We start from the raw sequence: 26,187 nt of genomic DNA, 5'->3' as shown, positions 1-26,187 counted from the left end.
AAGGATAAGAGGTATGGACACTCAAAAAAATCACAAAGACCGTGGGATCTAGAAGATGGAGTCTAATAATGAGACCTGGGCCTAACCCAGCTTTTGCCTATATGAAGTATAATCTTGGGCAGGTCACCTAACTTCTGTGGCCTCCGTTTTTCCTTATATATAATGGTAAAGATAGGACGCCCGGGTGGCTCAGTGGTTGAGTATCTGCCTTTGGCTCAGGGCGTGATCCTGGAGTCCCCAGATCGAGTCCCACATCAGGCTCCCTGCTTGGAGCCTGCTTCTCCCTCTGCCTGTATCTCTGCCTCTCTCTCTCTCTGTGTCTCTCATGAATAAATAAAGAAAATCTTTTATAAAATAATAAATTAAATTAAATTTAAAATAAAATAAAAAGAGATAACCTCCTCTATAAGGAGAATCTGAAGTCAAGGATAGCAAGGATAGCCTTTGATTTCCTCAAAGGCCTTTGCATTTGCTATAAAAAAATCAAGATGTCATTATTGATCATTTTATAATGCAGAGTTGGGATACCTAGATGTCATTATTTATCAAGTTATGGTAACAATGCCTGATAGTATTTTGGTGTTTTTTTTTTTTTTTTTACTACTACCTGCATGATTACATTTTTAAAGAGTTTTGTTAGAAGAACTTACTATCCACATTTTTTATCTTATCATAATAACTTTATCTACATCGAGTCAAAGTCTTATGTAGGGATCCCTAGGTGGCTCAGCAGTTAAGTGCCTGCCTTTGGCCCAGGGCATGATCAAAGTCCTATGTATTAGAACAAAGAAGTAAGAAATTTCTCATCAGAGTATTAAGGTAGTGGTCTTCCTACATGTCTATATATTTATTAGGCCTTCTAGATACTTAAATATAAATTTTGTTTTGGGGCAACCCCGGGTGGCTCAGCGGTTTAGCACCACCTTCAGCCCAGGGTCTGATCCTGGAGACCCGGGATCGAGTCCCATGTTGGGCTCTGCATGGATCCTGCTTCTCCTTCTGCCTGTATCTCTGCCTCTCTCTGTGTGTATGTGTCTCTCATGAATGAATAAATAAATAAAATCTTTTGAATGAATGAATGAATGAATGAATTTTGTTTTGGCAGGAGATACCTAGGTTGTGGCAAAGCCATGAAATGATCTAATTTGCCTGAAAGCTGAGAGTAAGCTCAGTTCTAATCTAGGCCCGGGACTGGCCCCTCAAAGAATTGTGAAGCCATCTTAAACTGAGGTGTTATTCTCTCTTTTCCAGCTGAACTGTCCCAAGCAATAAACAGCGGTACATTGTTATCAAAACCATCCCCACCCTTACCACCTAAGAGAGGTATTCCATCAACGTTGGTACCCGCCTCGGAGTCTGTTGCTGCTGCCACCACAAAAGCACCAAGTGATCAGAGAGAAAAGAACACATGCTCTGTGGGCTCTGAACCACTGTTGATGATCCCACCCTCCTCTCCATCCCCTCCACTGCCCACTCATATACCTCCTGAACCCCGACGGTCCCCTCCATTCCCTGCTAAGACTTTTCAAGTTATGACAGAAAATGAGTTTCCACCTTCCTTAGACCTACCCCAGGAGGTTTCCCAGCCGGAAGATCAGAAAAAGGAAATACCCAAGAGGATGCTGGACCACAGCTTTGGGGAGCCCCAGATACCCTGTAGGCTGCCTCCACTCCCACTGCATATCCGTATCCAGCAGGCCCTGACCAGCCCACTTCCCATGACTCCTCCCTTGGAGGGCTCTCACAGAGCTCATTCCTTGCTCTTTGAGTACAGTGACAACTTTTCTGAGGACAGCAGTACCCTGGGTCGGACCAGGTCACTTCCCATCACTATTGAAATGCTGAAAGTGTGAGTGCCTTTAAAACTTGCCTTTTGTTGCCTCTTCTTTACTCTATATAGCCTTTCTTGGAAGAAAATTATTTATAAAAAGAAAATGTAATTAAATTTAAAGCAAGAATACTCAACAAATAAAGATGTGTTCCAGAATTTGGACTTTATTTACCCTGCTAATCAATAACATTGTTTCCATAGCAGTCACAAAATTTTGTACTTGAAAATTAAAACCACTCTATTTTTTGTATGTGATACAAGGGAGGCTGTATAACATGGTGCTTAAGAGCATTGGCCTTGGAGTAAGATAGCTCTGGGTTCAAATCCCAGATCTACCTCTTAATTCCTAGTTTGCGGTAGTGTGTTACTTAACCTTTCTGCACTTGAGCGAGCTGTCTGATCCATGCACAGGAATAATACCTACCTCATAGGCTTGTTAAGGATGAAATTAGACAAATGAAAGCATGGTGCCTGGCACCTAAATTCAGTACAGAGGGACAGAGAGCAGTCTAGAGAAAAAGAAGGGGGCTGTGAAAGATGGTTCAATGTTCTAACTGCATAAACTAGAACTGGTTAGCTTGTTTTCTCCCTCATTTGTCCTCCAATAGATTCAAACAATTGCCTTTTTAAAATTCTAACAAATTGTGACTGAAGGTTAACACTTTTTGGCAAGTTGGAGATTTACCAGAGATTTGCAAGTTGGAGAATCGTTATAGAGTTGTTGCCACATACTGCTCAGCTGCTTTGCCATAATCGTTGTACTTGGTGGTATAATCTTTTTACATCCTGGAAAGAGACAGTTAAGGAGTTAACAGATGGACTAAGTCACAGTTTTATGCCCCCAGGGTGGAAAGGGGAGAGGTTAGTTTTCATCTTGATTTCTCTTTGCTTCCTTAGATTAGATTATCATTTAGTCCTACTCCATTGTTAAACCAAAGGAAAAAAGTGGGTTAAGTTCTTTATTGTATATCTTCCATGAGCCAGTCACCGTGTTGGATGCTGTGTGGTCTTCTCATTTAATCAGCCCAAAATAAACTTGCATCTTACACATAGATCAGTAGGGACCTGTGTGCCAAATACTAGTACATTCTAGAATTTATCTATTTTATTCTCACAACAAGCATAGCAAGTAGGTATTCTTCACATTTTCAGAAAAGTTAAATAACTTACAAGCTAGTGAATAACTTGTAGAGCTAGGATTTGAGCCCAGAGCCTTTTAGATTACTAGCTGCTAAAAAGTTTCTTAGCAAGATTCTTAAGGAATAAATTTATTTCACTCGTGGAATTCTCTATAGTTATTCAGTACTTTGCCTTACAAATCAGTTACCCTTATGTTTCTGAAAGGAAAATGTAATTATGTTAATTTGTTAGTCCAGACGATGAAGAAGAAGAACAAACCCACCCATCTGCATTAATTGAAGATGTGGCATCTACCTCAGCTGTTCCTAAACTACCACAGTGTCTGCAGGAGGAAGAGGAAGAGAAGGAGAGTGACTCTGATTCAGAAGGTCCCATTCAGTACCGAGATGAAGAGGATGAAGATGAGAGCCACCATAGTAAGAAAGGGAAAAACAAAGGAGAAAATTATTTTCCTGATAAAGCTACTTGCTGGTGTCAACAAGTATAAGAGGAATGGGCACCCTTTCCCTTGGAGTCACCTGGCTAACCAATATTGGAAGCCACTGTGATAGAGCCTTGTCCTTGCTATTCCCACTGTTCTAACAAGCCAGTCAGAGAGAGCCAAGTAGATTAAGTCATGCAGGTTTTATTGTTTTGTCATTGTTTAAGATTTATTTTAGTGAGAGCACACAGAGTGGGAGAGAGGGAAGGAATCTCAAGCAGACTCCATGCTGAGTAAGGAGTCTGACTCAGGGCTTAATCCTACAACCCTGAGATCACGACCTGAGCCAAAATCAAGAGTCGGACACTCAACCGACTGAGCCACCCAGGCACCCAGAGTCATGCAGGTTTTTATCCATTTGTGATTGAAAAACTATTTACCTTGATGGTATTAAAGAATTTAGTGTAGAAGAAGTTGGTATTTGGGCTGTGTTAAAAAGACATAGTAATACTCTCCTTTAGTTTCATGAACTTACTGTGTCCATGGGGCAAAGAAAAAACACATGTTTATGTACACAAATCTGCAAATAATGGAACCCTGATTCCTAAAAGTGGGAAGGCAGCTTTAAGAATAGGAATCCCAGGGCTCCTGCCTGACTCAGTCGGTAGAGCATGTGACTCTTGATCTCAAGGTCATGAGTTCAAGCCCCATATTGGGCATAGAGCCTACTTTAAAAAAAAAGAAAGAAACGGAATCTTATGAAGTGTGTTAATGCAGATACCTTTACATTGTAATTCAGAGGGGGCTGTCCCATGTTCAAATTCTCTCTATAGCGGGGATCCCTGGGTGGCTCAGCGGTTTAGCACCTGCCTTTGGCCCAGGGCGCAATCCTGGAGTCCCGGGATTGAGTCCCATGTCGGGCTCCCGGCATGGAGCCTGCTTCTCCCTCCTCCTGTGTCTCTGCCTCCCTCCCTCTCTATGTCTATCATAAAATAAATAAATAAATCTTTAAAAAAACAAAAACAAATTCTCTCTATAGCAACTCTTACTCATAAGAAATGTAGAGAAATGTAAAAAATATAGAAAGGAGAAGATATATTTGCCCCAGCTGAGTCCATCTGGCTAATTAGATTTTTAGATGTCTTCAGCTTTACCCCCACCTCTGCATTAGCTGGGAGATGTGATACTGCTTGTTCAGACTCTTGCCTGGTTCTAGGTGAGGTTGAGCCTTAGCGTTTACTTTTTTTTCTTTCCCTTTCATAAAGGTGCTCTGGCCAACAAAGTGAAGAGGAAGGACACACTGGCAATGAAGTTGAACCACAGACCCAGTGAACCAGAGCTGAACATGAATTCTTGGCCTCGGAAAAGCAAAGAGGAGTGGAATGAAATACGGCACCAGATTGGGAACACGCTGATCCGGTAAGCCTTTGCTTAGAAGAGATTGATTTGATTTGATTTTCCCAGTAGGTGTGTTAAAGACTTAACTTTTACCTTTTTTCTTTTTTAATTTTAGAAATAGCATAATTTTTAAAAATACACGTTGTATGCAGTTGTGTGTTGTCTAGGAATTTGGAAATTAAGGAATCAAATGGCTCTCTTAGAGCTCTAAACAATGAGATAGGGCAGCCCCGGTGGCTCAGTGGTTTAGAGCCGTCTTCAGCTCAGGGTGTGATCCTGGAGACCAGGGATCAAGTCCCGTGTCGGGTTCCCTGCATGGAGCCTGCTTCTCCCTCTGCCTGTGTCACTGCCTCTCTCTCTCTCTCTGTGTATCTCTCATGAAGACATAAATAAAAAAGTATTTTTAAAAAAAATTTTTGTGGTTTTAAGCCACCCAGCTTGTGGTAGTTTGTTATGGCAGCCCTAGGAAACCAGTAAAAGGCTGATGGATCTGTTCACTATAATTGTGGTGATGGTTTTATAGGTATATACATATATCATTACTGGATTGTGGGGTTTTGGTTTAATGAACATTTTAAAAGGAAGTTTTTTTGTGTGTTTTTGTTTTTTAAAGATTTTATTTATACACAACACAGAGAGAGGGGTAGAGACATAGGCAGAGGGAGAAGCAGACTCCCTGCAGGGAGCCTGATGCAGGACTGCATCCTGGAACCTTAGGATCACGCCCTGAGCCAAAGGCAGACACTCAACCACTAAGCTATGCAGGCATCCCTAAAAAGGAAGGTCTTGTTCAGAGGAAGCAAAAAAATCTTTGAAATACATAAAGAATGTTGTCAGTTGTATATAAAATGGGGCTAGGAGTTTTCTGTGCAGGTAGCTAAAGAGTTATTAGTATGCAGTTCAAATATAGTCTGAGAAATATTAATCAAAGGTAACAAGTGAATAACTGTGTGATTCCAGAGGTGACAAGTTATCGGTGGTAACATCTCAGAGCTGTGGATGAAATGAGAAACTTCATCAGTATTTCGCAAAGGGAACCAAAGTTAAAATCATAGAATTACACAATATCACTTCAAAAGAGACAGCCTTAAATTCCAGTGGTTGCTAAATCACTGGTTTAAAAATCAAAAGAAAGACATCAGTCCTATGGGAAGGACTGTAAAAATCCATATATGAAATCAGTCCTCATCCCTGGTTTTCTGAATCAGAATGTCTATTATATACCTTAGATTCTGTGCTCCATCAGCAAATCTGTTTGGGAACTACCAGTCCAGTCCAGACTTTCATTTTACAAATGAGACCACTCAGGATCTAACTGAGCTTTTTTGTGGTCACACGGCTCATTAATAATACCAGAGCTAAAAAAAAATAAAAATAATAAAAAATAATAAAAAAAAAATAATACCAGAGCTACAACTGGAATTTTGGCCTCCTCTTTGCATTTACAATTCCTTTTTATGTTGTAGTATCTGTATTAACACTTTCAACATGAGAATTATTTCATAAGCAGATAAATGAAATAAAAATAACTAAACAGTTTGGAAATCTCTTGCTTTCTTGCTAGTTTAGGGGCTAATATAAACTGAGCCCAAAACAGATCTTTATAAGCAGGATTGGGAGACTTGACATGGACAATACCCTTATTTATCTCCTTTTCAGACGACTGAGTCAAAGACCGACGCCAGAAGAACTAGAACAGCGAAATATACTACAACGTGAGTCCAGCTATGGGAATAAAGTTGTACAAGTTTTCTTTGTATATTTCGGAATTTAATATACAGACTAGAGAAAAGCATTTTCTACAAGAGCCAAAGAGAGAGTGTTCCAGCCCAGGAAGGACCACTCATACCTTTTCCCCTGAAGAACAGAGTTCCCCCAAGCTTCTTTTACAAGATATCGTTGTGGTATTGCTTAATGTACTGGGAACCGCCAGAAAATTCTGCTCTGATGATTTATCCTGAGACTGCCTTGGCCATATGGGAGGATTTCACAGCATATGTAGGTGCTGCTCAACTTTTCCCTGTCTTCGGGGAAGGTAGTAGCTGTGCATTTGGAGAAGACCTTCCTGTTCCTAGTGGACTTTGAGGGCTGGGACCCAAAGCAAGTTCCAGATGTAGGAGTCCCCCTGCTTTTTTCATCTCTTAAGACTTTCATACATCTAAAGTCACAAAACAAGAACATGTATTTTATTTTCTTTCTTTGTTCATAATTAACTTCCTAAAATAGCATTCTGATCTAATAGACATTTGATTCAGTTTTCCAGACTCTGGGGTGAAATTTACCCTTAAAAGCCTCCACACTGAGAGGATTAGGCTTCATTGAGCTATTGTGGGTGTGCTCAGTTTGACCAGCCCATCCCCTGTTCTCTCACCACTGTGTGGATATATGCAGCTTAAAACTTGAGGACCTTTATAGACATATCACACAAAACTCAGTGTGATCTTTATTCTTCATTCTTGCTGGTTACTCTTGAGTGAGAATCTGCAGAGTTTTTCTGAGGGGCACAGAAAATATATTTATCTTTGTAGGCCAAAAGCAAAAGGAAGCTATTACATAGGTACTTACCATGCCATTCAATATATAATCATTTAAAAATGGAAAGATCATTCTTAGCTCATGGGCAGTAAAAACATAGCCAACTGGCTGGATTTGGTACCAGGGGGTGACCCTTGCTCTTAACTATTCAACTATACCAGTTGACAAGAAAATTGTTTTGATTAGCCATCCCCAAAGTTAGTATTTTATTCTGACTTGGAGCCTACAAGAAATATCTGCTGTGTAATTACTGAAAACACTGATATGCAAATTGCTATTTTGAAGTAATATTGTTTTGGACTGTTGACTGTAGCTAAAAATGAAGCTGATCGGCAGGCAGAAAAACGAGAGATTAAACGTCGGCTCACTAGAAAGGTACGTAGCCCAAGTGTTTGGTTTTAGTCTGTCTACTGGCCACATATCTTGTATTTGAATGACCTATTTGGTTAGAAAGAAATGAATTTTACTTGAATTGCCACAAATTGCTATGAAACTAGAATACATGATGCAGATACTGAAGACAGCAAAGCATTTTTTTTTAAGGATTTTATTTAGAGAGAAAGAGCACGAGCAGGGGGGAGGGAGAAAGAGAAACAGACCCCTCACTGAGCAGGGAGCCCAATGAGGGACTTGATTCCAGGACCCTGGGATCATGACCTGAGCCAAAGGCAGATGCTTAACCAACTGAGCCACCCAGGTGCCCCAACAATATAGCATTATCAAGAGCAATTTTAAATCATTTTTACTATTTAAAGAACACCTGACACAAAAAGGTGCTCCATTAATGTTTGCATAAATTCTGACTTTTTATTTTTTATTTTTTTTTTAATTTTATTTATTTATGATAGTCCCACAGAGAGAGAGAGAGAGAGAGGCAGAGACATAGGCAGAGGGAGAAGCAGGCTCCATGCACTGGGAGCCTGACGTGGGATTCGATCCCGGGTCTCCAGGATCGCGCCCTGGGCCAAAGGCAGGCACCAAACCGCTGCGCCACCCAGGGATCCCAAATTCTGACTTTTTATTTGGTAAACATGGGATTCTGGTGTAGACTTTAAAACCTGTTGAAGTATAGCAACAGTAACAGGAGGAATGCGTAGCATTCAGATTTGCAAATTGGTTGTTTTCTAGTTGGAAGGAACTGAACTGACCCTTAGTGATACCTGCAAAGTATGAAAACACCAACTGGGATTTTTGTTCTTTGTCCCAGATCAAATGGGGTACAATTTTTTCTGTACTAGACCTATGTTAGCTTTTAAGCTTGAGGATTCCTTTCCTTCCCGCCATAATAGTTTATAATTGCCTCTAATAGATTCTGATTTGTCCTAAATTCTCTAGATAGTTCTTAAAACTTATAAGAATCTCCAGAAAAGTGATGGATCTAGACATCATCTTCCTTATTTCTCCTACTTCCCCTTCCCTGGGAGCAGAGGAATCATTCTTGATACATTCAGGGGAGCTGGATGCCACAGGCTGGACTTGATGCCTTCAGATTGAGCAGGTCACCTGATTGCACAATCTTAAATCATAATTCATTACCAAATCTCGGCATTATTCATTTTAAAGGAAATCTACCCTTTATATTACCCACTATATATTGCTTTTATATTAAATGTATTCATTTTATAATGTATTATATGTGAGTTTATAGCCCTAATCCTTTTGCTACCCAAAATGTGGTCCCTGGACCAGCAGCATTGGCATCACCTGGGAGCTTGTTTGGGTTTTGTTTTGTTTTGTTTTCTGTTTTTTTGGGTTTTTTTTTTTTTGTTTTTTTTTGTTTTTTAAGATTTTATAGGACGCCTGGGTGCCTCAGCAGTTGAGCGTCTGCCTTTGGCTCAGGGTGTGATCCCAGAGTACTGGGATCGAGTCCCACATCAAGCTCCCTGCATGGAGCCTGCTTCTCCCTCTACCAAGGTCTCTGCCTCTGTCTGTGTCTCTCATGAATAAATAAATAAAATCTTTTTAAAAAAATTTTTTTCAAAAAATAAAAAAAAAAAGATTTTATTTATTTATTTATTTATTTATTTATTTATTTTTTTTTTTTTTTTAGATTTTATTTATTTAAGATAGAGTGAAAACAAGAGAGAACAGAGAGGGAGAAGGAGAAGCAGACTCGCTGCTGAGCGGATAGCCCCATGCGGGGCTCAATTGTAGGACCCTGAGATCATGACCCAAGCCAAAGGCAGACGCTTAACTGACTGAGACACCCAGGCGCCCCATCACCTGGGAGCTTGTAAGAGACAAAGAATCTCCAGCTCCACCTCAGATCTGCTTAATCAGAATCTGCATTTTAACCAGATCCCCAAATGATCTATATGCATATTAAAGTTTGAGAAGCACCGGTTATACTGGTTATACAGGTTTATAGCTTTGGTTCTCTATCTTAGCTGTGCATTGAGGAGCTTTAAAAAACAAAACAAAACAAAACAAAAACCTCCCAATACCCAGAATCTCTGGGAATGGACCCAGGAATCTGTAGTATCTAAAGGCCCCCAGGTAATTCCAGTGTGCAGCTAAGGTTGAAGCTGGGTTGGAGGCAATTTGAATGCATAATTGATGCCTAATTCCTGGCGTAGTAAATTAAGAGGCTCTATGTCTTTCAGCTCAGTCAAAGGCCAACTGTGGCTGAACTACTTGCCAGGAAGATTTTGAGGTTTAATGAATATGTGGAGGTAACAGATGCTCAAGATTATGACCGGCGAGCCGACAAACCTTGGACCAAACTGACTCCTGCTGACAAGGTAGGTGGCTGTTTGTGTGTGTGTCTCTCTCTATTTGAAGAAAGTAGGACACTAACTAGAAGGGAAAACCATGAAATTTTCACTTTTGATATAATGTTGAATTTTTAATCAAGATACAAAATGCCAAGATGTGTAAAACTCTATGCTAATAACTCTACCACCACCAGGACCACCACAACCAAAAGAAAATTCTTGCTGTCTCACAGAGTCCACAAATCTGGTAGGAAATTAAAACACACTTTAACAGTGGTTATGTTTGGTTGGAGGGAGTTTGGGTGGTAGATTTTAATAGTTACTTGTATTTCACTTTTATAACAGGAAAAGCATTTTTATGTGTTGTGGAAACTATAAAAGCAACAATATCTCTTTTTAGCTCTGTGAGTGTTTTAAGTAGAGATACTTGGTTCATTAGGCTATGAGTGGTGTCAGAGAAGGCGACATGTATCAGGCTCAGTGTGTAGACCTGGCTTCTTTCCTCACTCTGGGTTGCCCACTGCAGTTTGCACTGGCTCATGAAGTTAAGCACAATAGAGAACAGATGGCAAATGACACTGCTATACTATGGCAGACAGAAGATGCTGAAACATTTTTGTTTCTACTCCACAGGCTGCTATAAGAAAAGAATTAAATGAATTTAAAAGCTCAGAGATGGAGGTTCATGAAGAGAGCAAACATTTTACACGGTAAGACCCAAAAGACACAAGTACAGCAAGCTATATAGAGCTCCACCACAAGTACTGCAAACTATATAGAGCTCCACCACAAATACCAGAGTTGTTCAGATGGGAAGGACTCTAATGACATCATTAAAAGAAGGACACACACACACACACACACACACAAAAGGACACAGCATGTTGACTGCAAGACTACATTAAGAGAAAGAAATGAGGACTAAGAGGCAGTAGGAAGTGCCTATACTAAGTGAAATATATAGTATTTAATCCTTGCAGTGAGCCTGCAGGCTTTGTTAATATCTCCATTTTGTTGACGAAAAAACAGGTTGGGGGTACCTGGCTGGCTCAGTTGGTAGAGCATGAGACTCTTGATCTGGAGGTTGTGAGTTCAAGCCCCACTGGGTGTAGAGCTTACTTAAAAAAGAAAAAAGAGGGACGCCTAGGTGACTCAGTGGTTGAGCATCTGCCTTTGGCTCAGGTCGTGATCCTGGAATCCCAGGATCAAGTCCCACATCAGGCTTCCCGCAGGGAGCCTGCTTCTCCCTCTGCCAATGTCTCTGCCTCTCTCTCTGTGTCTCTCATGAATAAATAAATAAAATTTAAAAAAAGAAAGAAAGAAAAAAGAAACAGGCCCAGAAGGGTTAATCAAGTTGTAGAAGCAGGACTGGAGAAAGAAATAACTAATGAAAGTCCCTGGAGCTCTCTTCCTGCACCTCACCATCCCAGGGTATGTATGAGGGAATTGTTGTTGAGTTAGGCAAGACGTCAGCCTCTTTGATTTCAGTTATTTCTAGCACTGCTGGTCTGATACAAGTTTTGAATTAGCTGCTTTCATGAAACAGGCCAAGAAATATTTTGATGTGGAATTACTGTTGTAATTAAGGACTCATCCAATACCTAAAGAATCAGCTGGATACAAATGCAATCAGTGAAAGTGTGTAGGTGAAGATGCAAAGGGCACCTGGCAGGCTCAGTTGGAAGAGCATGCAACTCTTAATCTCCAGGGTCATGAGTTTAAGCCCCATGTTGTTGGGTGTAGAAATAACTAAAAATAAAGTTTAAAAAAAAAAAAAAAAGGATGGGGCACCTGGGTTGCTCATCGGTTAAGTGTCTGCCTTCAATTCAGGTCATGATTCCAGGGTCCTGGAATGGAGCCCTTCATAGGGCTCCCTGCTCAGCGGGGAGCCTGCTTCTCCCTCTCCCCCACTCTCCCTGCTTATGTGCTCTCTCTCTCTCTCTCTCTCTCTCTCTCTGTCAAATAAGTAAAATCTTTAAAAAAAAAAAAAAAAAAAAAGCCTTGGGACTCCTGGATGGCTCAGCGATTGAATGTCTGCCTTCAGCTCAGGGTGTGATCCCACGGTCCTGGGATTGAGTTCCACATCAGGCTCCTTAAAAGGAGCCTGCTTCTCCCTCTATGTCTCTGTCCCTCTCTTTCTCTGTGTCTCATGAATAAATAAAATAAAATAAAAAATCTTTAATAAAAAATAACTAAATAAATTAATTTTTTAATAATAAAAAAATGTTAAAGGTTAAATGAAGGGAGTTGATACAATGAGAATTAGTTTGCTATAAAAAACAAATAAGCAGGGATCCCTGGGTGGCGCAGTGGTTTAGCGCCTGCCTTTGGCCCAGGGCGCGATCCTGGAGACCCGGGATCAAATCCCACATCGGGCTCCCGGTGCATGGAGCCTGCTTCTTCCTCTGCCTGTGTCTCTGCCTCTCTCTCTCTCGCTGTGTGCCTATCATAAATAAATTAAAAAAAACAAAAAACAAAAAAAACAAATAAGCAAAGTTGGAACATAAAATATTGTTAAACATTTTTCCATCACAATACAGGCAGATTGTTCTTTAAGATTTATTTATTCAGGGATCCCTGGGTGGCGCAGCGGTTTAGCGCCTGCCTTTGGCCCAGGGTGCGATCCTGGAGACCCGGGATCGAATCCCACGTCGGGCTCCCGGTGCATGGAGCCTGCTTCTCCCTCTGCCTGTGTCTCTGCCTCTCTCTCTCTCTCTCTCTCTCTCTCTCTCTGACTACCATAAATAAATAAAAATTTTAAAAAAAATTTAAAAAAAAAAACTTTTCAAAAGAAAAAAAAAAAGATTTATTTATTCAGGGATCCCTGAATGGCTCAGCGGTTTAGTGCCTGCCTTCGGCCCAGGGCGTGGTCCTAGAGTCCCAGGATCGAGTCCCACGTCAGGCTTCCTGCATGGAGCCTGCTTCTCCCTCTGCCTGTGTTCTGCCTCTCTCTGTCTCTCTCTCTCTCTCTCTCATGAATAAACTATTTAAAAATATATTTATTTATTTATTTATTATAGAGGGAACATGTGTGAGTGGGGGGAGGGGCAGAGAGAGAGGGACAGAAGAAGCTCAAGCAAACTGAGCACAGAGCCTGACTCGGGGCTCGATCCCATGACCCTGAGACTATGACCTGAGCTGAAACCAAGAGTTGGTTGGACACTCAACCAACTGAGCCACCCAAGTGCTCTGGTTCTTTTAATTACAGAATTTTTTGTGCCAAACTCTGATAGGAATAGAGAAGGCAAATTTTTTGAACAACAGTGACACTATTCAGGGCATTGTAATATGAACTCAAATAATAAACCTTGCTTGCCAGCAGGGAACTGTCATCTAATCTGGAAAAAGACCTGTGTACTACTCAGTATAGTACAGTCGATATGATAAATGCCTCAGCCGTCCTGAGTCTTAAATCTGCCAGGTTTCGTATCCAAAGTCTACCATTTCCTAACTATGTCAGTGTTAGCCATTCTCATTGTTATTATAATAGCAATAAAGTACTAGAGTGAGCAACATTAAAGAAAAGAGTCCTAGAGAAGGTGCCGCTTAGACTGGATCTTAAAGCATATGAAAGAATTTATTTGGACCAAAAGGAAGAAACCAGCATTACCAAACAGCGTTATAAGCAGAAGGACTGGCATTAACAAGGCTGTCGGAGGTGAGAAGGTAGAAGGTGTGCATTGTCTCTGCACGCATTGTCCTGGAGCAGGACACATACGAGAGCAGTGTTAAGAGGAGACCAGCACAATGAGCTTTGACTGTTACGCTAGGACATTGGAACCACTGGAGTATGAGTGTTTCAGGTGGAGCTCTGGTCGAATATGTAGGATGAAACTAGCAGCACAGAAACCAGTTAGGAAGTAACTAAAATAGTCACAGTGAGCACACTGGTAGCTGAAACCAGGGAAGAGATCGAGAGAATGCAAGAGAGATTTGAGCAGCATTTCAAGCATAGTGGGCCTCTGCGTGGCTCCGTCGGTTAAGTCATTTGGCTCAGGTTGTGATCTCAGGATCCTGGGATCAAGTCTCACCTCCTCCTCCCTGCTCAGCAGGGAGTCTCCTTCTCCTTTTGCCCTTCCCCCTGCTTGTGCACTCACTCTCTCAAGTAAATAGATATATTTTTTTTTTTTTTTAATTTCAAGCATAAACTCAACATTGGGCAATCTCTTGATTCCAGGGATAAATTAAAGGAGGTAGTTAGGTGACTCTTAAGATTTCAAACTTGTGATTTTTGAAATGTGTGAAGTCGATGAGGAGTTGAGGTGAACACTTTAGGATATTTATTCAGCACATATTTATTCAATACCTACTACCTGGTAGATAGCAGTACTTGGTGCTCAGAATATAGCCTGGAACAAGATAATGTCTCCACCTCAATGAGCTTTTATTCTAAAAGGGGAAGGCAGACAGTAAACTGGAAGAGTTTGACAAACCTGTGACACATTGAGGTGGAGATGCCTAGAAGACAGTTGGATATTCAGGCCAAGAGTCCAGGTATTAAAAAAAAAAAAAAAAAGCAGAGCCTCAAGGTATAAAGTTTTATGAGGGACGCCTGGGTGGCTCAGCAGTTGAGCCTCTGCCTTCAGCTCAGGGCATGATCCTGGGATCCAGGATCGAGTCCTGCATCGGGCTCCCTGTGGGTATCCTGCTTCTCCTTCTCCCTATGTCTCTGCCTCTCTCTCTCTCTCTCTCTCTCTCTTTCTCTGTGTGTCTCTCATGAATAAATCAATCAATCTTAAAAAGAAAGGTATAAAATTATGAGGAAAGATGGTGGTTCTTAAGGGGAAAATTGTTTGTGTCTAAAGGATGGACAGAGGAAAATGAGCCAGGAAAGCATTCTGAGGAAAAGCAATTAAAGAAGGAGGAGGAAGAAAAAAAAAGAAGAAGAAGGAAAACAGGGTACCTGGCTGGCTGTCAGTAAAGCATCTGATCTTGAGGTCTGTGAGTTCAAGCCCCACAGTGGGTGTGGAGGTTACTTTAAAGAAAAGAAGGAGAAGAAAAGTCAGGTAGAATTAGAGTAGCAGAGAGACAATTTTGAATATTGAGAGTGTAACATTTCATTACTATTAACATAATAGCAAAGCATTGGTATCTGGTAACTGGAGTTTTTTGCTCATCTTGTTTTAGCTACCATCGTCCATGATGCTGAAGTCTGAGAGAGGAACTACACAACCCCCAAAAGAGGGCTGCTTGGCTGCTTCAGTCTCAGAGTGATGTGGAAGGAATATCTGCACTTCCCAGCACAGCCAGGATTGAGTCGTCTGGGATGTAGTTCTGGGGCGAACAGCACTTATATGAATGTAGCATTTCACTGGAATGGGTGGTCATGTGCTACTCTGGGCAAAACTGAACACTTTGTCAGTGCTTTTGAACTTTCAATATTGCAGCATACTTGAGGGGTCCTCCTCACCAGCCACCCACGCTCTGGGCCACCCACACCCTTGCCCCAAGATGACTGCCTGTGCTAGGGCACAGTTTGCACCATTAGCCTTATCTGCTCTGTCCTGGTTGTAAGATCTCCTTGTGGAAGACCAAATCCCTGATCATTGGATCAGACCAATGTCTGATCCACCTGGTGGTGGGAAGAACCTTCTGGAGGCCCTCAGCCTCCTGGCAAAGGGTACCCCACCTCCAGGGCACCCCTCCATACTGCACTGGCATGTCAGTTGAAAGCACTGCACTATACCTCTCAACACAGCAATATAGTCCTCTTCAGGCAGTCCAGTCTGAAAGAAGCTCAGGATCTGACATGCTCTTCCATTTTGGCACAAGTCATCCTGATTTTTATTTTTAAAATTAAAAAAAAAATCTTGAAGAGGTGCTGGAAACTTAAGTTTTGAGCTGCAACTAGATTCCAAGTCAGGAAAATGAGAAAACATATATGTTTTCTATATACAAAACCAAAACCAAAAAAGGCCTTTATCATTAATGCCAACTTGGCAGAAAACTAACTCATGGCTTAAATTTTATAAGCTGTTGTACTTTTGTCATACCAAATGATATTGGAACTCATCTGACCAATAGATGTATTCTCCTCCACAACTCTGTGGGAGCAGCCATCTGCTTTGGGGCCCCACACTTCAGCCAGAATCACTACAAGGTCTAGGGCCACGGGGTCCAGGTGCTGGACCAGAAGTCTCTGGAGGAGGAAGTAGGAGGGGCACAATCATGACCAACTCCTCCTCCCTTCTCCATGCTGTTGGCCCTCTCTCCCCCACTCCCCCCCCCTCCCCCCAGCCTCCACCTGCTGATCCTCTGGCAGCTTCTGCCTCAAGTTATCTCTCCTCTGCCAAGCAGTAGCCAGTGTCATTGGTGCCCAGGCCTTGACTCAGCCCCTGCCCCTTTTTGTATTTGTAATATATAGTAATATGATTTCCTAAAGCAGAAAATTAATTTGTTTTCTTTGAGTTTTTATTTTGAAAACCATACAGCCTTACCATTTCCTTCTAATATCTGTTCATACTAAGTGGAAGAAAAAAAAATTTCCTATTTAACTGATAAATGTGGCTTTTTCCCCCCCTTACTTTAATGTTCAGAAAGTTGTGGCTGTATCCTAGATCCTTCTGCGATCCCTGTTCTGTTGGAACTGTTCAGTAGATGTTCTTTTATGGCCATATACTATTTGCTGAAAAATCAGAATATCAGGTCAAAACAGAAGAGCTGAGGTGACCTTAAAAGATAGTGTCTTCTCTCTGTAAGGGAAATAACAAAGTATTCTGATTTCTCAGTTACCATTAGATGCTCTGCAGCTATGGAACTACAGTGGGTCCATAGCTCCTTGAAGCTCCTGACATTTGGCGTGACTACAGTAAGATAAGTGACGATTCTGCACAGTGGTTAGAGGCCTGTACATAAGGTGGCCACACACATGACTTCCTCTCTCCGTTGGTTTGGAGGCTGTCTGGCTTATGCCAGCATTCTCTGTGGCTTGAGGTGGCATTTTCAAACCCTTCTTCCACTGCCTGACTTTCCCTTAATGTGCCAAGTTTGAAACAGGATTTGATTTCCTGAGCCACTTGTCCACTCTGTGTGCCGCCTTGGACTCTACTTTGTCTTTCATCTCATCATGTTCTTTTGAAACAAGATATTTTGGGGGTCAAGTCTTTTCAGGTGTTTTTATATATATATATATATATATATATATGTAATGGATCTGTGTTCCCTTTTTGTATAAGTAACAATTCACAATCAAAATGTAAAAAATAAATAAAAGTCTGATGTATTGTACTTCAAGATGCTTCCCTGATGTACAGAATCTCCTTGTAAAGTAAATAATTGCATTGTATATCAGTCTTCCTATCAATATTAATTATAAAGTATTTTAGAATTAAAAAAAAAAAGTCAAACTATACTATTCTGGTGTGAAGTGCTTATTTTTTTAATGTTCTATCTTATTCCAAAAGATTTAAGATAGCTTATAAACAATACCTAAAATACTGCTGGACACCCTAAATGAGAAGTAGATGATGGGAAAAAAATAATACCAAGAATACTAAATGTACCCAGAGATAAGGTCGGTCACGTTTGTGTCTGCACATGTATGGAAAAAGAATATGCAGCAGAAGAAAGCCAACTGTGACAACCCCCACCCCGCCCCATGGTATTTACCAAGTATGGCACAGATCCTTTATCCTCTCCCACCCCTGGTCTGAGAAAATACACTCCTATTGCCAGTGAAGAACCTGGGAGGTGAAAGTCCCTTCCCAAAAGGTCAAGGCAAAATATGTAGTCACTCTTTGTATATATTTAAGGATAAGCAGTTGCATCCCAATCAGTTGTCCCTGCAAGGATTTAACTGTGTATGAACCATATATAAGTAGACTACAGCACAGTAGGACAGTCCTACTGTACTCCTCTGGCAAGCAGCCCAGTTTCTATCCAGGTGGCCTCGCCAAATGACTCACTTTCCTCCTGTCACTTGAGAGAATGGCTCTGATTAGTACACCACCCTTTACCAAGAGTTAAAAGAAACCATGAGTCAAAACTGCTCAAAAGTGGTTCCACTTGCTCCGTGGTTTTCCTTCCAGCCCTCTAAAGACCAAACCCCACAGGGCCAAATCTCCAAAGAGGTCTCAAATTGCCATTGCTCTTTTGAGGTTAAGCATTGTCTACAGAAGGGTATTTTGAAGGTGCACATTGCTCAGTATTTGCTGAAATGATCAAAGAATTTACAGTCTTTACAGACTTAGATTAGTGTTCCCAGGAGAGGGAGGACTATAACTGGAGACCGAGAAAGGGCAAGTACAGGAGATACTGAATGGGAGGGGATGCGATAGGAAGTATACCTATGAAGGATGAGAATGCACAACAAAGAAAAGCCAAGCCCTGAAACGAAAACACGGCCTACGCCACTGCTTCAAGGCTCTATTCAATTCTAGCTCTAGGAGGCATGAAGAGTAAAACAGGAACCACCAGCAACCTGGGCCACTTGCTTCACTTATCACTTGTGTAGATAACATTAATTTCTTCCCCCAACAAAGTATAGAGGTCATCTGGCAGAGACAAACATCCTTATTTTTCCTCCATTTGGTACTGAAGAGACACACCATTCGTTCATTCATTCATTCATTCATTCATTCAATGTTTATCACCTGCCTTCCTATCCATCAGCCTCAGAAAAAATCTTCCCTTAACCTTCTAAACCTATTGCCCTACCTCCAGCTTTTTTTTTTTTTAATATTTTATTTATTCATGAGAAACACAGAGATAGGCAGAGGGAGAAGCAGGCTTCCTGCAGGGAGCCTGATGGGGGGACTTGATCCCGGGACTCCAGGATCATGCCCTGAACCAAAGGTGAGCCACTGAGGCATCCCACTATCTCAAGCTTTTTCTACACTCCCTTTATGTAACCTCTTCTGATGTTCACTTAAATTCCTGTACAGTCCAAGCGGTTGAGCTAAATGAGTGACAGGTGGAGAAAAAAGTGATATAAACTGAACAGGCTTCTTGACATTGGCTTATGACCTCTGGTCTGTACACACTGCTTTCCATTTCTAAGGTTATAGGCACTCACCTCCTCAAAATCTAAACTAAATCTGAACTAAAATGGTTTAGTCTAAGGTCACCAGCGACTTCTCAGTTAACTGCCACCTCCTAAACCTGTTTTCAGCTCGTAATGTATTTGATTCCTCTACAGCATCTGACACTTGGGCCAAAACTAGTCCTCAAAACTTATTCCTTGGCTTCCCAGACCCCACTGTCTCCCAGTTCTCTGGTCATGCTTTCTCTGCCCTGCTGGCTTCTTCTCTGACCACCATTTAAATGGGTTTTCATGTCCTTTTGTGACTCTTCCTGCTCTCCCAAGGTGACATCAGCCACCACTCTTATTCTGACAACTTCTACATCTTTATCTGCAACTTAGATTTCTTGCTGGAATCTAACCCAATATCCAGTTGCCCTTTGGACATCTACACACCCAAATGTTCCCCAGGGAATTCCTCTGCACCTCCAATGTGGACCTTACTGTCTACCTTCACAGCCTACCTTCTTAATCACCAGAGTTAGAGGACCACCATGATGCTCACTGTCATAAGCCTGAAACTTTGGTATTATCTGCAAGTTCCTCTTTTTTCAGGTCCAGTGGGACAATAAATTCCATGCATTCTTACCTCAGAAATGTCTCAATTCCTAGATCTCTTCTTGCCTTGTTTACCAAAGTTCAAAGCCAACATTATTTAATGGAACTTTATAACCTCTGATCTCTCCAATCTATCCTCCAATATTGCCACTAGAATTACCTTTCTAAAATGCAAAGCTGGTCATACCAATCCTTTACTTCAAAACGTATTGGTCCCTAGTTGCCTGCAAGAGAAAATTTAAACTCTTTGGCCTGGACTACAACATATTTTATAATTTAGCATTTATCTACTTTCTCATCTCATGAAGAAAAGTTCAGGGATACCTGGGTGGCGCAGTGGTTTAGCGCCTGCCTTTGGCCCAGGGCGTGATCCTGGAGACCCAGGATCGAATCCCACGTCGGGCTCCCGGTGCATGGAGCCTGCTTCTCCCTCTGCCTGTGTCTCTGCCTCTCTCTCTCTCTCTCTCTCTGTGACTATCATAAATAAATAAAAATTTTTAAAAAGAAAAGAAAAGTTCAGGCACTTCTTCCTTCCATGTTCCTCATCAAGCTGACTTCTTACCCTTCCCAGGAGACCATAGTCCTGCTAGCTCCTCAGCCTGCAATGCTATCATTGTCCATACCCCACTCCTTTACCCCTTTCAAGTTTGAGGTCAAATTTTAACTCCCAGAAAAATGCCTTCAGCCTTGAGCAGATTGTTCAGTTGCCCTGTCCTTTGTGTTCTCAGCATACAGCACTCATCAAGTGGTAATGTAATTTGCTGGCTTGTCTATTTCTCCCACTGTGGGCTCTTCCCAGACAACAAAGTGTTTCATGTCACAAGTCAGCACCTGGCTTGCTCAGTTGGTAGAAACTGCGAGTCTTGATCTTGGGGTTGTAAGTTCAAGCCCCACTTGGATGTACAGATCACTTAAAAATAAAATCTTTTTTAAAAAAGTTTTATGTCAGAGACCCCAGTGTCTAGCACAATACTTAGCAAATAAATCACATAAATCACTAAGTAAATGTTGAATGAATGATTGAATAGGAGCTGAATATTGGTAATATGGCCAGAGAAATAGCAGAATTATTTATCTTCTTTAACTCCTGGTTCTCTGGGGCACCTGGGTGGCTCAGTGGTCAAGCATCTGCCTTTGGCTCAGGTTGTGATCCCGGGGTCCTGGGATCAAGTCCCACATCAGGCTCTTTGCAGGAAGCCTGCTTCTCCCTCTGCCTATTTCTCTGCCTCTCTCTGTGTGTCTCTCATGAATAAATAAAATCTTTTAAAAAAAAAAAAAATAAAACCAAAAAGCCTCCTGGTTCTCAAATATTTTGGTTTTGTAACTCCTTTACAATTTTAAAAATTATTCAGAACCCCAAAGAATTTTTTTTTTAAGATTTTATTTATTTATTCGAGATAGAGAGAGGCAGAGACACAGGCAGAGGGAGAAGCAGGCTCCATGAGGGGAGCCTGACATGCGACTTGATCCTGGGTCTCCAGGATCAGGCCCTGGGCCAAGGCGGCCCTAAACCGCTGAGCCACCTGGGCTGCCCCCGCAAAGAACTTTTTATCTATTTATGATATCTATTGATGTACTAAAATTAAAACTGGAGAAAAATGTAAATCTTTTTATAATTTATACCATTAATTATAATATTATAAAGAAATAATACATTTCAAAATAACCCCAATACATGTTAACAATGTGTTTTTGTGAAAAATAACTATTTTCCAAAATAATTAAGGAGAAGAATGGCATTGTTCTACATTTTTTTCAAATCCCTTTAATGTCTGATTTAATAGATGACAGTCCATTTCTCAATTTGCTCCTGTATTGGATCTGTTGCTATCTGTTGTTTTGATTTAAGTAAATAAGAAAATCCAATCCCACACCGTTCATAAAGATGACAGCCATTTTTTCAAGTTAAAGAGTATTTCATGAAAAAATGTGGCTATTCCAGCTCACAACTCAAAACGATTATACAAGTGCTTTTCCTGGAGACAAATGCTGTCTTTTGCATCTGCAAAAGTACTTTATATGTACTTCTCACTTTGTCACACAAAATTCTAGGAAGATGGATACTCATAAGTTGAGAATTAAATTAATGACTTTTATTTCTCCACCAAGGGCATTCTTAGGGCAAGCTGACTCTAATTTTAATTTGCTATAGATATTCTTTTTTACCATGGTAAAAAACACATAACATAAAATGTGCTTTTGTCAGAGGGAGGTGGAGCACCTAACTGGCTAAGTTGGAAGAGCACGGACCCTTGATCTCAGGGTGAGTTCAAGGCCCACACTGGGTGTAGCGATTACTTAAAATATATATATATTCTCTATATATATATAGTATATTTAATATATATAGTATATATATAGTATATATAAGTATATATATACTTAAAAATATAAAAAATAAAATATATATATACTTTTAAAAAAACATAAAATGGACCCTTTTTTAGCCATGTTTAAGTGTACACTTCAGTAGTCACTATATGCACACTGCAGTATAACAGATTTCTAGTACTTTTTCATCTTGCTAAACTGAAACTCTCTACCTATTGAATAACACCTCCCCCTTTCCACATACCCTCCCCCTAGTCCCTGGCAACCACTTTTCTTGTTTTCACTTCTAAAAAGTTTGAGAAAATGATTTTTTTAACTGTAAATTTATGATGATAAAGAATAATGATAACAATAGTTTGGTGACAGAGCCTCAAACCACCCACCACTTTGCTTTATAGCATCAGTGCAGAGATTCAACACAGTGAAAAGGCAAAGGAAGTCTAAGTATTATGAAATAGTCTGGACCTCATGGATCCCCAAGAGTGTCAGAGACCCTAAGGTCTGACAACTTTGCTTTGAGAACCATTGCTCCTGGTGTGTTTCACGTTTTAAAATCTAGGTAATGGGGGATCCCTGGGTGGCTCAGCGGTTTAGCGCCTGCCTTCCGCCCAGGACATGATCTTGGAGTCCCCAGATGGAGTCCTGCATTGAGTCCCTCATCGGGCTCCCTGGATGGAGCCTGCTTCTCCCTCTGCCTGTGTCTCTGCCCCTCTCTCTGTGTCTCTCATGAATAAATAAAATCTTTTTAAAAATAAATAAATAAATAAATAAATAAATAAATAAATAAATAAATAAATAAATAAATAAAAATAAAATAAAATCTAGGTAATGGGACACCTGGGTGGCTCAGTGGTTGAGTGGCTGCCCTCAGGGTCAGGGCTTGGTCCAGGGGTCCTAGGATGAGTCCCACATCAGGCTCCCTACATGGACCCTGCTTCTCTGTCTGCCTCTGTTTCTCATGAGTAAATAAATAAAATCTTAAAAATAAATTTTAAAAAAATCTAGGTAAATGATACCACTGTCTTAGAATTGCTGTGCTAGTAAATAACCTATGTAAAGAATCCGGCACAAAATCTTATGTGAGGAACACTATAAGTGTTTCCACTCATTATAGCCCAGCTATGATGGCTCTGTGTTATTTTTACATTAACTCTATCCGCTTAACACCATATTCAAAATCCTATCACATTTGCAAAATTTCACATGTAATATGTATCTCCAGGATTCTTTACATGCCTACTTTATATCACACGACTGTGTGTTAAAATATACTTGATGTAAAATTTACCTTTTTAACCTTTTTAGGCGTACAGTTCGGAAGTATCGAATACATCCATTATCGTGTACAGGAGGCTTTTAGTTTTAGCCAATTTATGTGAAAGCCTTTCTGTCCTATTTTCCTATCATTTATCAAAAGTTCATTTCACATGTGACAGGGCAGATTCAATCACTGTTGAGATCCTGCATTTCTCTAGATGGCTTTTTCCTCTCTCTCTTTTTTTAAAAATGATTTCGTTTATTTATTCATGAGAGACACAGAGAGAAGCAGGCTCCATGCGGGAAGCCCGATGCGGGACTCGATCCCACGATCCCAGGACCACGGCCTGGGCCGAAGGCAGGCGCTCTACCGCTGAGCCACCCAGGCGTCCCTAGGCGGCTTTTTTTCATTTTGCATAGAATTACTCCAAAGCGTTGGGGGATGGAGGCAAGCGGGTTTATCTCAGTCTATATCGTCCAGACTGGGCGAGCGGATTGCTGAGGAGCACCCTTGCTGCTCAGCACCAGGCTACATACTCCCAAACTCCGTTTCCGTAATTCACATTCTCCAGCAGGTTCCCACGCGCGAGGCTCTATTGTCGCGAGAAGCCTCTGAGTCGGGTAGGGGTGGGGCTTAAACTCCCAGCATCCTTTGCGAATTTCCGATTCCCTAACTGCGCAGGGCGCTGCGCAGGCGCAATAGAGATACCTTGACTTCCGCCCGCTTCAGAAGGTATAAATAAGGATGCCTTGGGGGTTGTACGGCCTTTTGGAGAAAGACTGCGGCGCCGTTTGGTCTTTAGTAGGTAAGAGTTTTACCTTTTCGGTTGGTTACTTCTAGCTTTAGTACCCCGGGGCCTGCCAGCAAGCTGTTCCTGTGGGCATCGTGCTCTCTGGAGCCCCTTCTGCGGCGTCCATGCTGACTACGCTTGCTCGCGCAGCGGGGCTGGGCCGGATGTGGGCCGCGGAGGCCTCGCGAGCCGCGGGCCTTGCGCATAGTCCAGGCGCTCGCGCTGAGACCTACGGGGCTGCCGCTTCACGCACCAGGATGCCAGATGCTCGGCCCACCCCGCCCCTGTTGTTTGATCTGGTCTCCTAGGAAGCGGTGGGATTGCATGCCGATCATTCTATTCCCGACGGCCCATCGGAGATTAAGAATCGATTTCGAAAGCGAGCGTTCTTAATTCTGCCGCTTGTTTTATGACGTAGGGTGATCTCAGGGCGCACTCCTGATGGCCGAGTTGTAGATAGGACCCGTAATTGCTGTGTCAGCGCTCTGGATGTGCCATTTCTTTTCTTTTTAAACATTTTATTCATGAAAGAGAGAGGCAGAGGGAGAAACCGGCTCCATGCAGGGAGCCCGATGCGGGACTCGATCCCGGGTCTCCAGGATCACGCCCTGGGCCGAAGGCGGCGCTGAGCCACCCAGGGACCCGCTGGATGTGCCATTTCTTAAACAGTAGTGCTAATCGCCTACTGGGATTTTTAGCTCTGTTTTGGGTACCTGGCTGAAAGTGCATTTAGACTACTGACCTGAGACTCCTGGTCGGTATTGAACTCGAACTTCGTTGACACTTGGGAATTTAGTATCTACCCCAGAATGGATATCCTGGGGAAGTCACCCTCTACTGGTTGAAATTTATTTCTAGCTCTTTAGTTAGCAAATGAAATTACGGTGACCAACGTGGATACTCCCGGGAGGTCACTCTCCCCGGGCTCTGTCCAGGTGGCGTGCGGGAGCTCAGGGCTCTGCCCGGTGACGTACAGTCCCCTTCCACAACGTTGGAGATGAAGCCGGGCCTTGAGTCTGCGCCTGCATATTCCTACAGCTTCTCAGAGTCCTGTGGACCATGACTGAGGAGACAAACCATGCAGGAAACAGCTCTCTAGAGCACCCCCTATCTGGATATAGGTTGATTGGAAAGAAATCTGCTTTTATTACCTGCTGTACAACTGGATTAAGCTCTTACCTTACTTTGTTTTTGCAGCAATGGCTAAGGATTCCAAATAATTTGATCTGAGGTAAGTAAATCCAAAAATTGGGGGTAAGAATTGGTTTTGGCTTGTCGGTGTTTTCCTGTTGACATTTAATCATTCCAGCCCAGTTCTTTTCATGAATGTGCTCCTTGCATTTAATATATCCAGATTAAAACTTCACTGTATTCTTGTTGGCATATTGACAGTTTTGTAGATGTATGCTCATGTCTGGGAAGATTGCTTTTTATTGAGTAAAGGTTAATATTTTCGCATCTTTGTCTGTCATGTGATACGGTAGAAATTTCTGCTAATTTTGGATGAATTAACCAAAACCAAGATTAGCAAAACTTCGTGTATACAAACCATATAAATAAAGCATGCATACTCCGTCAAAGTCTCTGCATGGGAGCCAAGGATTTAGTCTCCAGTACAAGCCCTGTTAGATAACAGAAATGAAAGTGAGCATATGTACCCGCATATTCCTAGGACAGTAAGTACAGAAACCATGAAACAGTCAGTAGTAATAACTGGGTTTTAAAGAAGCTTTCCTCAGATTCACTTGGGCAGAATGGAATGCGGAAAATGAAATCTCTTGAAAATGTTTTGAGAGTGAGGCTGTTTAATCAGGCATTCCAACGTGGATACTCCCGGGAGGTCACTCTCCCCGGGCTCTGTCCAGGTGGCGTATGGGAGCTCAGGGCTCTGCCCCGTGACGTACAGTCCCTTTCCACAACGTTGGAGATGAAGCCGGGCTTGAGTCTGCGCCTGCATATTCCTACAGCTTCTCAGAGTCCTGTGGACCATGACTGAGGAGACAAACCATGCAGGAAACATCTAATGAAAACTAAAATGAAATTTTTTAGTGGTCGTTATTAGGAGTCTGATCCTCTTTTTTTTTTTTTTCCCCCCATTCAGGAAAGAAGAGGAGCTTCACTTAACTGGCAGTTGATCTTTTGTGTTCTTTATTTGGCAGGGGAGGGTTGGTAAAATGATAAATGCTGTTTAT

General features: G+C 41.7%; 1 protein-coding gene, 1 long non-coding RNA gene and 2 other non-coding genes across 15 annotated transcripts in view; 3 read left to right on the top strand and 1 right to left on the bottom strand.

Annotated features, from left to right (window-relative positions):
- PHACTR4 (phosphatase and actin regulator 4) overlaps positions 1-17,390 on the top strand; it is a 98,144-nt gene extending 80,754 nt beyond the window's left edge. For all 10 annotated transcript variants that reach the window (XM_072827526.1, XM_072827523.1, XM_072827529.1 and 7 more), the window contains 8 exons: positions 1,252-1,849; positions 3,203-3,387; positions 4,658-4,811; positions 6,450-6,505; positions 7,639-7,700; positions 9,929-10,066; positions 10,673-10,749; positions 15,167-17,390. In XM_072827526.1, the coding sequence (XP_072683627.1) occupies positions 1,252-1,849; positions 3,203-3,387; positions 4,658-4,811; positions 6,450-6,505; positions 7,639-7,700; positions 9,929-10,066; positions 10,673-10,749; positions 15,167-15,182 (1,286 nt within the window). In that variant the 3' untranslated portion in view covers positions 15,183-17,390. The remainder of the gene's footprint in view (positions 1-1,251; positions 1,850-3,202; positions 3,388-4,657; positions 4,812-6,449; positions 6,506-7,638; positions 7,701-9,928; positions 10,067-10,672; positions 10,750-15,166) is intronic.
- Positions 1,988-26,187, bottom strand: part of LOC140634076 (uncharacterized) — a 33,617-nt gene continuing 9,417 nt past the window's right edge. Inside the window, exons 2-4 of one of the 3 annotated variants that reach the window (XR_012031635.1) lie at positions 23,236-26,025; positions 6,640-6,948; positions 1,988-2,617 (exon numbers count right to left, since the gene is read on the bottom strand). This is a non-coding gene — a long non-coding RNA (uncharacterized lncRNA). The remainder of the gene's footprint in view (positions 2,618-6,639; positions 6,949-23,235; positions 26,026-26,187) is intronic. The other 2 variants (XR_012031634.1, XR_012031636.1) reach the window with 2 other exon arrangements.
- On the top strand, positions 24,884-25,088 carry LOC140634535 (small nucleolar RNA SNORA73 family). The gene has a single exon (XR_012031975.1). It is a non-coding gene; the product is annotated as a small nucleolar RNA SNORA73 family (small nucleolar RNA).
- LOC140634533 (small nucleolar RNA SNORA73 family) lies at positions 25,814-26,017 on the top strand. The gene has a single exon (XR_012031973.1). It is a non-coding gene; the product is annotated as a small nucleolar RNA SNORA73 family (small nucleolar RNA).

This window comes from Canis lupus, chromosome 5, assembly GCF_048164855.1.
Source record: "Canis lupus baileyi chromosome 5, mCanLup2.hap1, whole genome shotgun sequence".
NCBI lineage: Eukaryota > Metazoa > Chordata > Mammalia > Carnivora > Canidae > Canis > Canis lupus.
The sequence above is the reverse complement of the archived record's forward strand: the minus strand, read 5'-3'. Positions and strand labels throughout refer to the sequence as shown.